At 35.7% G+C, this 12,200-nt stretch overlaps 1 protein-coding gene and 1 long non-coding RNA gene across 2 annotated transcripts in view; one reads left to right on the top strand and one right to left on the bottom strand.

Moving 5' to 3' along the window:
- The window catches only part of ltn1 (listerin E3 ubiquitin protein ligase 1), a 49,799-nt gene that overhangs the window by 14,894 nt on the left and 22,705 nt on the right, over window positions 1–12,200 (top strand). The window contains exons 11-13 of the mRNA XM_007901159.2: window positions 493–534; window positions 2,040–2,229; window positions 4,652–4,891. Coding sequence (XP_007899350.1) covers window positions 493–534; window positions 2,040–2,229; window positions 4,652–4,891 — 472 coding nt within the window. The remainder of the gene's footprint in view (window positions 1–492; window positions 535–2,039; window positions 2,230–4,651; window positions 4,892–12,200) is intronic.
- Window positions 7,009–10,207, bottom strand: LOC103183588. The gene is made up of 3 exons (XR_488428.2): window positions 9,993–10,207; window positions 9,384–9,550; window positions 7,009–7,786 (listed from the first exon to the last, which is right to left on the bottom strand). It is a non-coding gene; the product is annotated as an uncharacterized LOC103183588 (long non-coding RNA).

Genomic DNA, 12,200 nt, shown 5'->3' with positions numbered 1-12,200 from the left:
TCTATGTTCCAGTCTTGCTAAATCATTCTTGCTTCTGACCAATATGATCCAGTTTGACTTTCTCAATGAACTGCCTGAATGATACTGCTTCACCAATATGATGGACAATGATAGCTAAAAAATTGTGCTAGAGAGATAGTCATGAAAATTATTGAATTAGTTGTGTATGCCGCAAATACAAAACTGCATCAGTGACATTGATTACTTTGCAGTGTGGCCTTATTAGGAGTATCTCCTCATATCTTTAACTGCCAAAGGAAAACCTTCCAGAAATCTCTTGGATGTCACAGAAGCACTGCCAAGTAATGTTTTCTTGACAAGATGTTATCTCAGAATTTTCAATGCTCTTATTTTATTAACATTTTAGAATATATTTTAATTCTGTTGCACATGTATGCTGGAATTTCCAGTGCCTAGAATATTGCATGGATGTTGTGTTAATACAGTACAGTCAGTACCTTTTCATTAAGGCATATTTACTTTTTCTTGCAGATGGAATGTGGGTGGCTTATCTTGCTTCAGATCATACAAAAGGTATCTTTTTTATTTGTTGCCCTTAAAGTTTTGAAGCATTTCATGTATTTTATCTTATATTTTGCATTGGAAGCTAAGTGCACACCATCAGCCATAAATAAATGTTTGATATGAGAGAATTAATGTAGTAAACTTTGAATACATTTTATGAAAAAGATAGATCTCTGGACTGCACTGTTAAAATCAACCAAAGGCTGAAAAATATCCTAGTAGTATAATTTGATAACTACCTTTTTACATTACTGAACAGCACCCAAGCTCAGTTTCTGCTACAGAGGAAGCTGTTCTGTTGCTGTTTCGATGGAGACATTTTAGCCATTCATAGCCTTAAACCTATCATTCTTAATTCAGACATCGTCCTGGATGAGAGACAATTTTCTCCATTTGAATGTTGATAAGACCAAGTCCCTCCTGCTTGGCTCCACACCTCAGGTGCTGAAAGCATCACTCTTCATGGATGCACTCTCCACCTCATCGAGCCAACACAGAAACTCTGTGTCTTATTCAATGCTCAATTGTGTTTTAAACCCCATATCCATGCCATGACCCGTTCTGCCTTCCTCCACCTCTGCATCATTGCCCAACTCTGCCACTGCCTCTCCCTTCAGGCTACCGAGACCCTTATCTTTGCTTTCATTACGTCCAGGCTAACTCCCTGCTTGCAGAACTTCCCAACTCTTCCCTTCACAATCTGCAGGTTATGCAGAACTCTGCAGCTCATGTGCTTCTACCGCACTAATAATAATAATAATAACCCTTGCATTTGATATAGCACTTTTCACGTCTTCTTGACACCTCAAAGCGCTTCACAGAATAGACTGTAAAGTGAATTGACTGTATATTTGTGGGCGAAACGCGGCAGCCAATTGCACACAGCAGCGTCCCACAAACAGTCATGGATTGAAAATGACCATTTGTTTTGTTTTGGAGGGATTATTATTAGGCGTGACCACTAACTCCGTGACCTGATCACCCCTATCCTCAACTCCATCCCAGAACGCTTCCGCCATGCCCCTCCCTTGTCTCATTCAAGGCCTGTCTCAAGACCTTACTGTTTGACTGTGCCTTCGTCATCTTCCCACCCCCACTCCCCCTTGCCCTCCACCCCTGATTCCAATCTCCAGCTCGGGTACAAACCCTTCAATGACAGCGCATTGGGCTGTCCTCCTGATGTGAAAGGCGCTCTATAATTGCAATGTGTTGTTAACATAAATGTGATTTGAATAAATCATTGCAATTCCCTAATGAAATAACATCCTAGTATTTACACTAACTCCAAATTAAAAAGAATTGTGCTTTCTCTTTTAATTCTTGTTTCACATAAGTTTTTTAAATATTGATTGCTATCTTATTTGGGGAGCTATTTTGGAGAAGTTCCTATGCCTCATATCTGTGAGAGATGACTCAGTTTTGCTAGGTTGTTATTATAGCGGATGCTTGAATTCAGGTAGTTGATCTGGTTGAAACTGCATACTCATCTCTTGAATTTCTAACATTACATTCAGGCATGTGCGGACCCTGCAAAGTATGCTGCTGTTTCTGATTGGCTGAAAGGAGAAATACTAGGAGAGAAGCTGGTTGTATTGACAGAAGAACTCTGTACAATGGGAATAACACACAGTACGCAACCAAACGATGGTGGCGCACATAGTTGGATTCTGCTTAGCCTGGCTTTATCTAAACGTATTAATAATGGTGAGTACACAATAGGTACTTACCCAGTGAAATGGAGATCCCTTAAGGGCTTTCTTTGCATTACCAATCTATCTCGAATTGCAACTGAAAACAAGTGCATTCTGAGTCTTTGGAGCACTTATTTTGCCAATAATGGATGATTAGCACAGAAAAGTTTGTTGAATAAAGAAAAGTTTGTGTTTACTCACAAGACCTCTTTTGCAATATGAAAAAACAACGTATTCTTCATTTATGATGGTATTCCCTCAGTTGGTAGAGATTGTTCTACATCAGATGATGAACCAGGCCCTGAACAAGCTTAAGTTTCAACAAAAGTGGCACTGATGATTGTCTGATGTGCTATTGTGAAAAATCAACATTCCCAATGTTCCCACATACTTCATGTATGCACGTGTGGAATTATCCAACAACATTGCATAAAAAGAAATGGCTCGTAATTATGGAAGAATAAAATGTCAGGCATACTCTTCAAAAAGCTGGCTCAAAATACTGTTGTTTCTTTCTTCATAATAGTATCTGGTATTTTATTGATTTCATTTGTTTATTGATTTTTTTCATAAAACACTATTTTGCCTGTTATTTGTTTACATTTTATTTGGACGAGGGGGAATGGTCAATATTGGTAATCCTGTATTTCAGATTTTGTTGTTTCTTTCTTGAGCTCCAACTAATTACACAATCACTCACATGTTAAATGTGTAGCGACAAGAACTTTTAACAGTTGATATAGTACAAATTAAACTGGGTGAAAATTTTACATTCATTGACAATTTTCCAAAAGCAAGGATGATTCATTTTAGGGTTCCAATATTTAGATCTCTAAAACCAAGGAACATTAAATATTTTTTTACAATTTCTGAATAAACTGTTTCTTACCCTGCTTAGAATGGTTGATTTTGTATTTTGTGAGCCTGGAAGGCTGTAGGTAGCATTTGAAGTTTCTTTGGGGCATATATTTTTTTAAAAACTGAAAGAAATCTTAACACTTAGACATAATATTACTTTACCCCAAAACCTTCAACTTATATATGCCATTTCAGCAATGTTGTTAATCAGTCATTTTCTCTTAAAGCAGTCTATATTAGGTGACATATGAGCTGTTCGCTATTATGGTCTTATCTCTGTCTTATTTTGTATAGATCTGCTCCCATTTCTGTCTGCAGCTCACCCACTTGGGAAATACGAGAGATGCAGTGTTTACTCTATATTGTAACTCAATATCTCACATTTCAAACAACAATCATTAAAATGTCACACCATCTTTTCCATCTGTCAATAAATTCAGCAATAGAAGGTCACTTTTTTAATCTCGATTCTGCAGCTTTAGCACAAAAAAATCTGGAATAATATGTAACCTTTTATATTCCTATTTGTTATTTAATGCTGGTAGACTGATTGACAGGACCAGCATAGTAATGAGTACTTTCAAGCACCACCATAAGGCTATTAATGACCGGAACTGTAAAATGAGTAATCAAGATGGCAGGTTGATTTCACTCTTTTTTCCTGCAGATGCCTGTTAAATGTAGTTATTATTTCTCTTGGGGATCCATAAAATTAACTCACAGATATTACTCTGTTGGCCACTGTAACAGATAGATCGACCACTATTGACGTAATGCCCTATATTTATGGGATAACTAAATTCAATGTAAAGAAAGAGTGGAAGGGAGGAAACTAAGAGAACAAATCTTTCATAATGGGTTTGAACATGGCAGTCTGCAGAGCTTTCTAATTCATTGTGTTGAATGTACTCATAATACACCAATCCAGATTGATTTAATGTTTCTCTGTTGCCCAAGTGGAAAATGTACTTACAAAATGTGTTCTTTTTGTATGTACATGCAAAAGTCATCAGTAACTAGACGTATGTTAGCTGTGACATCTGAACAAAGAAGTCCTGACGTGTGGATCATGAAACTGAAGAAGAAGCAAAAGGGGATAAAAAGCAGCTTACTGAGAAGTTCCTGTCATCCCAATACCTCTCTTAGTGTACATCGATTAATATAATAATAATGCTTACATTTGATATAGCTCCTTCTCACATTGTTGAAGTGTTACAAAATGCTTCACAGGATAGTGAATTGACTTTGTATTTTGTGGGCAAAACACTGTGATTGAACTACTAAACTGTCCTGCACTTGAGAAGTTCACAATATCACTGCAGAAATAAGAATATCTGATGGTGCTTTTATGATGCTTATCCCAGGATATTCATTCATCTATCATCACAGATTTTATACAGTAGTGCTAAATCCATCAGTGTTATCTTTTTACCATTTAGTGTGTTGCATTTCAAGAACATCAGATTATGGTATCAAGAGGTTCAATGTAACGAATAACCTGTAGTAAGTACAGTGTAACCAGTAATACAGCATTTGCGATGTGACATAGTATTTAATTTTACTCTTTTTTTTAACAGAATTCTTGATTGCTGAAGTTTATATAGAAAGGATAATTGAAAGACTACATAATGCCCTATCCAAAGCGAATGACTTGTCAAAAACTGGAACCCAGGAGCCATCGATTTCCTTCGTTTGTGATTTGGCTTCTAATTTTTTCTGTTCCATAAAGGGCTGTTTGCAAATGTCATCAGCTGGGGATCTTCTTCTCACAATCTTCCAGCTCTGTGCCCAAAGCCAGGAGAAGACACTTCTCTCAGGTGAAGCTCAATATTATTACATTTGATTTTATATATTTTCAAGCATATTTTATTTTTTATATTTGTATTTTAATTCTCAGCATGCGTGATGGTGTCAGAATTGCCTCAGATCACATTTGCACTGCAAGATTGGCAGTGAATTGACATTTCTTGGTGATTTACCACAAAATGTCTAATATAAACGCAGCATCAAATACATTGTGGGAGTAGTGTGTGTACATGTACTGAGGTGAAAGTACGTTGCATTGATTAAAATGATTATTTTAGCAGTGCTTTTGAAGTTGTGCCATGAGCTTATTCATTCTATTTAGACTTAAATATAAAATTCACTGTTTCAGTACCAAAATTAAATGAGATTCTTATCATGATTTTGTACAGCATGCATATTTTACTGGCATCCAAAATGTTTCATAGCAAAGCTTGTATTTTGTAATCAGCTTTGCAAAATGTCATCCCATTGTTTGATCGATGCAAGAAATGTTTCGGGTGTGGGGTGGTCAATCTGGTTTCATATTATTCGTAATGTAATGAATTTAGTTGGATTGGATTTACGTTATTTAAAGAAGGATATTCTGTCATACAGTAATGGTTTGTTGCTGTCTGTTATCCACTTACTGCCCATTTCTAACATTTTTAAAAATCTTTGAGTCCATCTATGTATGATGAGTAAATATTTATAGTGCAATTCACATGACTGAAATATGAATACTTTTATTTTGTTGTAATACACATTAAACATACAATTACACACAACATTTGAGTAAAGTACCAATATTTTAAAATAATTACTCAATAAAATTCTTCAGTCTTTTTAGTCCTATAGCTCGATAGGAATAATTTACAAGATTGCCACTTCCACATTTGTATGTAACTGGATCCACATGCATATCTATATATATATTTATAGTATAATTAGAAATGTAACTCCTCTTTCATCTTCCCCCACTAAAAAAAGGCTAAAGATTGCCACCTCACAATTTTCTAAATTATAATTTTTTTTCTTTACTTTTAGCACAATAACCATTTAAATAGACACCAAATTTGAAATAATTGTAAAGTACAGCTTTATTATTACTTCGTAAAACACAATACTACGGGGAGTTTTTGTAAATTATGAAATGGACCTGTTGGGACAAATGGCCTGTTTCTGTGCCATATCATTCTATGTAATTCTGTCATTGATGTAAAGCTTCACTTATGTCTGAAAACCAGGGAAGCCAGTTGTGAAACGATAGGAGCAAGTGATAGGAGAATTAAGGTTGTGAGATGATTGAGTTATATTTGTAGCTCTAGTGGAGGCTGCTGCAGAAAAAGCCCCTTTATTACCAGTAGTAATTGAAGGTAATTATGTGTGCCTGAAATTATTTGTCTTGTGTTTGTGATTAACCCTATGGAGTGATGAATTAGCTTCAACAGTGCCGTTGGACCATAATGAAGGCCAAACATTATGTGAACAAGGCATGATAACTCCACAGACTTTCACAAGTTAAATCAGATACAGTATATTTTACGTAAATCATGACTGACTGTTCATTGCAATGTTTTGTTAAAGCATTTGTCTCTTGCTCCACTTGTGCTCATCTCGAGAAATATGTACTATAGTTTACAAATTATTCCACTTAGAGCAGCAGTAATTTATTCCTGCAAACAAGCATTTCAAGGATACAGAGAACAGCAGTGCATGACAAGTATCAGCTTGTTTTGGTCCTACAGTGGTATGAAGAAAATAAACTACTATCTTTGGTAGGATTCTTCAATGTGCAAAGCACATATAAAATTCTAATTTAACCACGGAAGGGGGGTTAATAGCATCCCATGCCATGCAGTAAACATACATTGGTCTTTTCTGACAGTGAAGATTATGACACTTGACCAAAAAAGGCTTACTTGATTGCAAAGCTTTGTATTACTATTTGAAGCCAAATTAGTGATTTGAAACATCATTAATTGCACAACTAAAATTTCTGCATTTTAATAGCAGATCTCAGTTACAATTTGGCTGCCCTTTACTTGTAAACTAATGTTAAAAATCATTGTACAATTATCACTACAGATAATATATCAACATTAAATGGAAAGGCAAGTGCAAATAAATGCAATCTTATTTTCTACTTTGACACAAATGATAATTTTTTAATTAAAATGTTACTATCACGGATGTACCACAAGTTTAAGCAAAGCCTTCAGAGTATATAGGACATTTAAATTTTTCCTGAACCTTATCCATATTTTTCCTTATCCATATTTTTGTCATTACTTATGAAATAGACAAGTACAGCCATGTCACTTAAATATGTAACTGGAGTTATTTAACTGAACCCCAGATAATATTAAGTGCACTTTGCCACTATTTCTCTTGCTCCACTAATAGTTCAGAGACAATTGAAGCAGGTCCCTATCTAACTGACAGTTATTTCAAATGTGAAATAACCGTAAGTGGCAAATTATGTTGGCTCCACGTTTTTTGTATTTTAAAAGATATAATTACTCCTTATGAATTGGCCCACTGATCATCAGAAATAATTTGTTTCCCAGACAGTGTCAATTACCAGGAGCCTGCTGAGAATGTAGAGCTGAAACAGCTTTAAGATTGTTTTGCTTATAGATGGAATTGGTCACTTGGAAATATGTAGAGAAAATGTTGTGTGCCATGAATCGTGTCACAAAGAATGTTGTCCTTTGATTATGTTGCACATTCACATTTGGTTAAAAAGTGTGATCCTTCTGTTATAACGGTAGTGAACAGGTGAAACTGATATTGTATGCATCCCAACAGAAATATAGATTGTATTCCTCAAAGAGATGGTAAAGGGATGTTTGTCCTTGATAGTTCTATTCCTAGATGGCACAGAACATGATCTTTGTAGAAAATAAGCGCTGGGAGCAATAGAGTGCCTGTAGAAAAGAGAACAGAAGAGAAATGATGTTGAATTCACAGAAGTGGCTTTGTCTTGATGTTTCTGTGGCAAACTGGAGTGCTGGCCCTGTGATACAATGCTGGCCCTGTATTTGAAATCCTAATTCCTTTTTAAGTGAGGAATGACTGCAAGAGGTTGCTATGGTTGTGCTCAAAAAAAGCAAATGACTGTTTTAGTGAAGAATCTGGATGTTCACCCATGCACTACATAAGCTTTGCTGTTGAGCGGTTTTCCCTGGCACACATTTTTATTATGTACATAATCATTTAAAGTGTTTACTCATGTTATTCCTAAACAGGTCTTTTCAAATTTGGTTTGTTTAAACACTTTGTGTAAAATGATTTATTTAAAAAAGGGTAATTGTTGGCTTTTTTCTTTAACACCCTTTCCTTGTGTTGTGCATCAATCCACAGCCAAGGGAATGCACAAATGACCTTTTCCTCAGACTTTGTCAGTGTTGCTGTGGAACCAAATAGATAGTAGATCCACGAAAGTGACTCAAGTTACATGATTTGTGACTTCCTTTCTGCTATGGCGAAATGCCTTTTTTTTACTTTACACCACCTCCATATAGCCCAGTTGACAGCTAGAATGAACTGTATGGGAAATTAGCACAAGTGTGAGCCTTGCTATCTGTAATGCCACAGATTGTTTCCCTGGTGCATTAAAAATCATTTGGCAATAGGTTTTGGAATTGGCTTTTTTAAAAGTCAGATACAATTGAGATTTGATCAGGACACTGATTCATTTCCTGTATCTTGTACTGTATTTATTTAATAGAGTAGATTGAATCATGGAATATTTTGGTTGCTGGAGGGGTGTTCCAGTTAAGAAACTTATATGTTTCTTTAAGGTGGACTTATGCTTGTTAAGAAAAGAGATGACTGTGCTGGCAACATTAAATCTTTATCATGCTGTCAATTGATGACGAATTTCGGGTCTTGTTCAATACAAGTTAGATTGATAGTGAATATGCCCAAAATACTGTAGTAAAATTTGATCAACATATACATTTTGTAATGTACACAAGATATATATGCGATGTACATAATTTGTGACCTAGATCACTGAAATTTGGATCTGTAACATAAAAAAAGGGTCGTTCTGATCTTGAAGAGCAACTGTATCATAGTCGTACATGGGCTTATTCTTTGAAACATATTCAAATCTAATACATAATTTTTGTCGTCTATCAATTACAGTTATTGTATAACGAGCGTTCTAAAGAGCAACTTGAGAAAGCAATCTCCATTACAGGGAAAATAAAAACAGTGAATTCTGAAATAAAGCAATTTTTTCTGAAAATCCACAGCAGGTGAATCTACATTTGAAACTGACTAATGTTTTGGGTAAAACGGTCATCAGTTTTGATAGGAACATAGTGATATGTTGAACCAGAAAAAGCAATTTGGTCTGTCTGCCTGGCTGTTCTTGGTTTCAGGGATCTACTCCAAAAGTTAATCTTTCTTCAAGTACAGATGTGGATTAAAGCGCTGTGTGTTTATAACATTTTTGTTTTAAACTACAGTATGGCTTCTTGTTTTAAACTAAATACAGTCTGGTTTCTTGTTTACCTGATTCTAAAAGGGTAGCGGACCTTTGCGGGAGAGTTTAGGTCGGATACGTTTGTTTTCTCTCGTAGTAGACCGTTTGCAACCTGAACATCGAATGACACGGTTTACTGATTCACTGATATCTTCTGCTGGCTGTATTTCTGCCCAATGTGCAAACTGCTGGACTCCTAACAAAGGAATAAATGAATCCGTCAGGGTTTGGTAGCTTGACCGTTTCTGTGACTGAAAAAGCATTATCAATCCAGCAATGTCAGCAAAGGAACATATGCAGTAGCTGTTACTCAGCAGATTACCATTCTGTAAAATGTTAGCCTTAGAAATGTGGCTGTTAACTTCTAAATCCTAACTATTGAATGAATCGAATCTAACGAAAAGACGCTAAACATAATGATTAAGACATTCATTTAACTTTGGATCAGTATCAAGTGCTGCCTTTGCTATAGCCACAAGATGATTGCTTTCAAAAACTGATGTTATTCTGTGTGCAGTAAAATTATTTAGCACATAATTTAAAGTGTCATTTATCTTAAGCTGCATTCATAGTAATTATAATTTGCATTCAGTGCACCGTAAAAATGTTACTTTTTTTGTTAAAAATGCAGTACTTACCTTCACATTCTGTAGTCATTGTTATCAATAAGGTTAGAAGAAGAATGATGTATTTAACGTTCATTATTTTGATGAATGTGAAATTCTCAGTTACCAATACTGTAAAGAAATGTTCACCACCATATTTGAGATAATCTCTATGACTCCCTTCATTGAATACCAGCAACAATTTTTGCTTGAGCCCAGATTGAAATGATCTGCAGGCAGTTTCACTGTTATGTGGATAGCAGTTCAGTCAATCATTCAGACCACGTAGATCACAGCCTATTGAATTAGTGTAATGCACATTAAACCATGCCTCTTAGTTCTCCTCGGGAACTGCAAACCATTAAAACTCCTATGCCTCTGCTTTGCCAGGTTTTGCTGCAGTGGAAATGCATGTTAATGCTGACGGGTTATCTATATAAAACTTAAGGGACTCTGCATTTGCCAGCACTAAATAACATGAATTTTTTTTTATTAAAAAGAAGGATTTCCAGCATTAATCTTATTAAGTAGTTGATTTATTTAATTGTCAAGGATAAAACTATTGAAGAAACATAAAACAGATTATTGCTGTCTAATGCTGTTAACATATCTGCCAAGTAGTATTTTAGATCCATTTGTCATGCTGCAAGACTAACTAGTTTTCCATTCAGTTATATGGAAAGTGAAATGGCAAATTGGAACCTTCCACTGTGAATGGGCTTTCACGTATCTGAGTTTACTATAAGGTGGATTTGCATCTTTTATCATCATTTTCTTTTGTGTTTTGCTAAGTATGGTACAACCCAGTTATATGGCGATTCACTGGACCTCGATATTTATTTGCTCCAAATATCCAAAATGAGTGTGCCGGCTCCATTGGTACTTCAGGAAGCCAGCCAGCGCACGAATAGCTGACTTCCACTAATGGTTGTCACTAATGCCACTTCTTGCGTGTTACGCATGCTTGGCGCACATAGAGTGACTCCTGAGACTCAATAACCCAAAGATCAGATAGTGTGTTGCTGGTATTTGTGTGTACGAGCTAGCTTTTTGAAGCTCTGATGGAGCTGACCAGCTTTCTGTACATATACACAGTGAATGTGGAAGTCCTGACTGATGATTGTGTCCCATTATGGTGCTGGTTATGATTGTAAGGACCCGAACAACTGTATCACAAGGGAGCTGCAGTGCATATCATATGATGTGCTGTACGGCTTTGCCACTTATTTCATTTTTTATTGCTGTGTGTGTATGCGTGTGTATGTGCCGATTGATGTGAGTGCGTGTTTTTTCAATTGGCTCCCATAGCTGTATGTTTGTGTGTCTATTGATGTGTGTGTGTATACCCATTGCTATGTGTGTGTGTCCATTGCTGTGTGTGCTTACTGTTTGTGGGACACTGCTTTGCGCAATTGGCTGCCGCGTTTCGCCCACAAATATACAGTTAAACGTGAAAAGCGTTATATCAAATGCAAGGATTATTATTATTATTATTTTAAAGCATTTAAGATGCCTACTATATGAGCATTCAGAAGTTACTGTCATCGTTTACCTTGCATTGACTGCACAACTCAACATTTAGTCATTTCATAAAGCTTTATTTTTCATCCTTGATGTCGTTAAATTGGGCTTATGTGTATTTGTCTCCCTTTTATTAAGCCCTGTTTTGGGGTGAGGGTCATTTTGTGCAACTTATGTATATAGTGGCCTTCAGTTTGATTATACAAATACAAATATAGCCAAAGTGGTTCATAGTGCAAATAACATAGTTCCAGTCTTGCATTCACTATATAGGTCTGCACATATTGCTACAATACACTAATTGTCGCAAATAACATTTCAGCAAGTTTACCATTTATGTATGTAGCTGCTTATTTTGCCAGGGAATTTTTGCAAATTCAGGTATATTGTGTCCAGGAAAATACAGTATTTATATATAGATGGAAACTCTTGATTAAAAGTGTAGGCCTTTATTGATCTCACTTGTCATTCTAGAGCTTGATATCTGCTGCAGATTCATTTGTTCTTTAATGCTTATGCAATTGAAAAGGTAATCTTGGTTTTAATCCATCTAGAAAAATAAAATATTTATAGTCTTCACAATGATTAGTATTTGATTTCAGTAAAATTTCAACTTCAGTGCTTTATTGAGTATTATAATGGTGTAAACAAATAGGTAAACTGAGTTATATGCTTTGATTCATTTTCTTTGACTCCCAAGAGAGTTTTGGATGATTCAGG

This window comes from Callorhinchus milii, unplaced genomic scaffold, assembly GCF_018977255.1.
Source record: "Callorhinchus milii isolate IMCB2004 unplaced genomic scaffold, IMCB_Cmil_1.0 Scaffold4, whole genome shotgun sequence".
NCBI lineage: Eukaryota > Metazoa > Chordata > Chondrichthyes > Chimaeriformes > Callorhinchidae > Callorhinchus > Callorhinchus milii.
The sequence above is the reverse complement of the archived record's forward strand: the minus strand, read 5'-3'. Positions and strand labels throughout refer to the sequence as shown.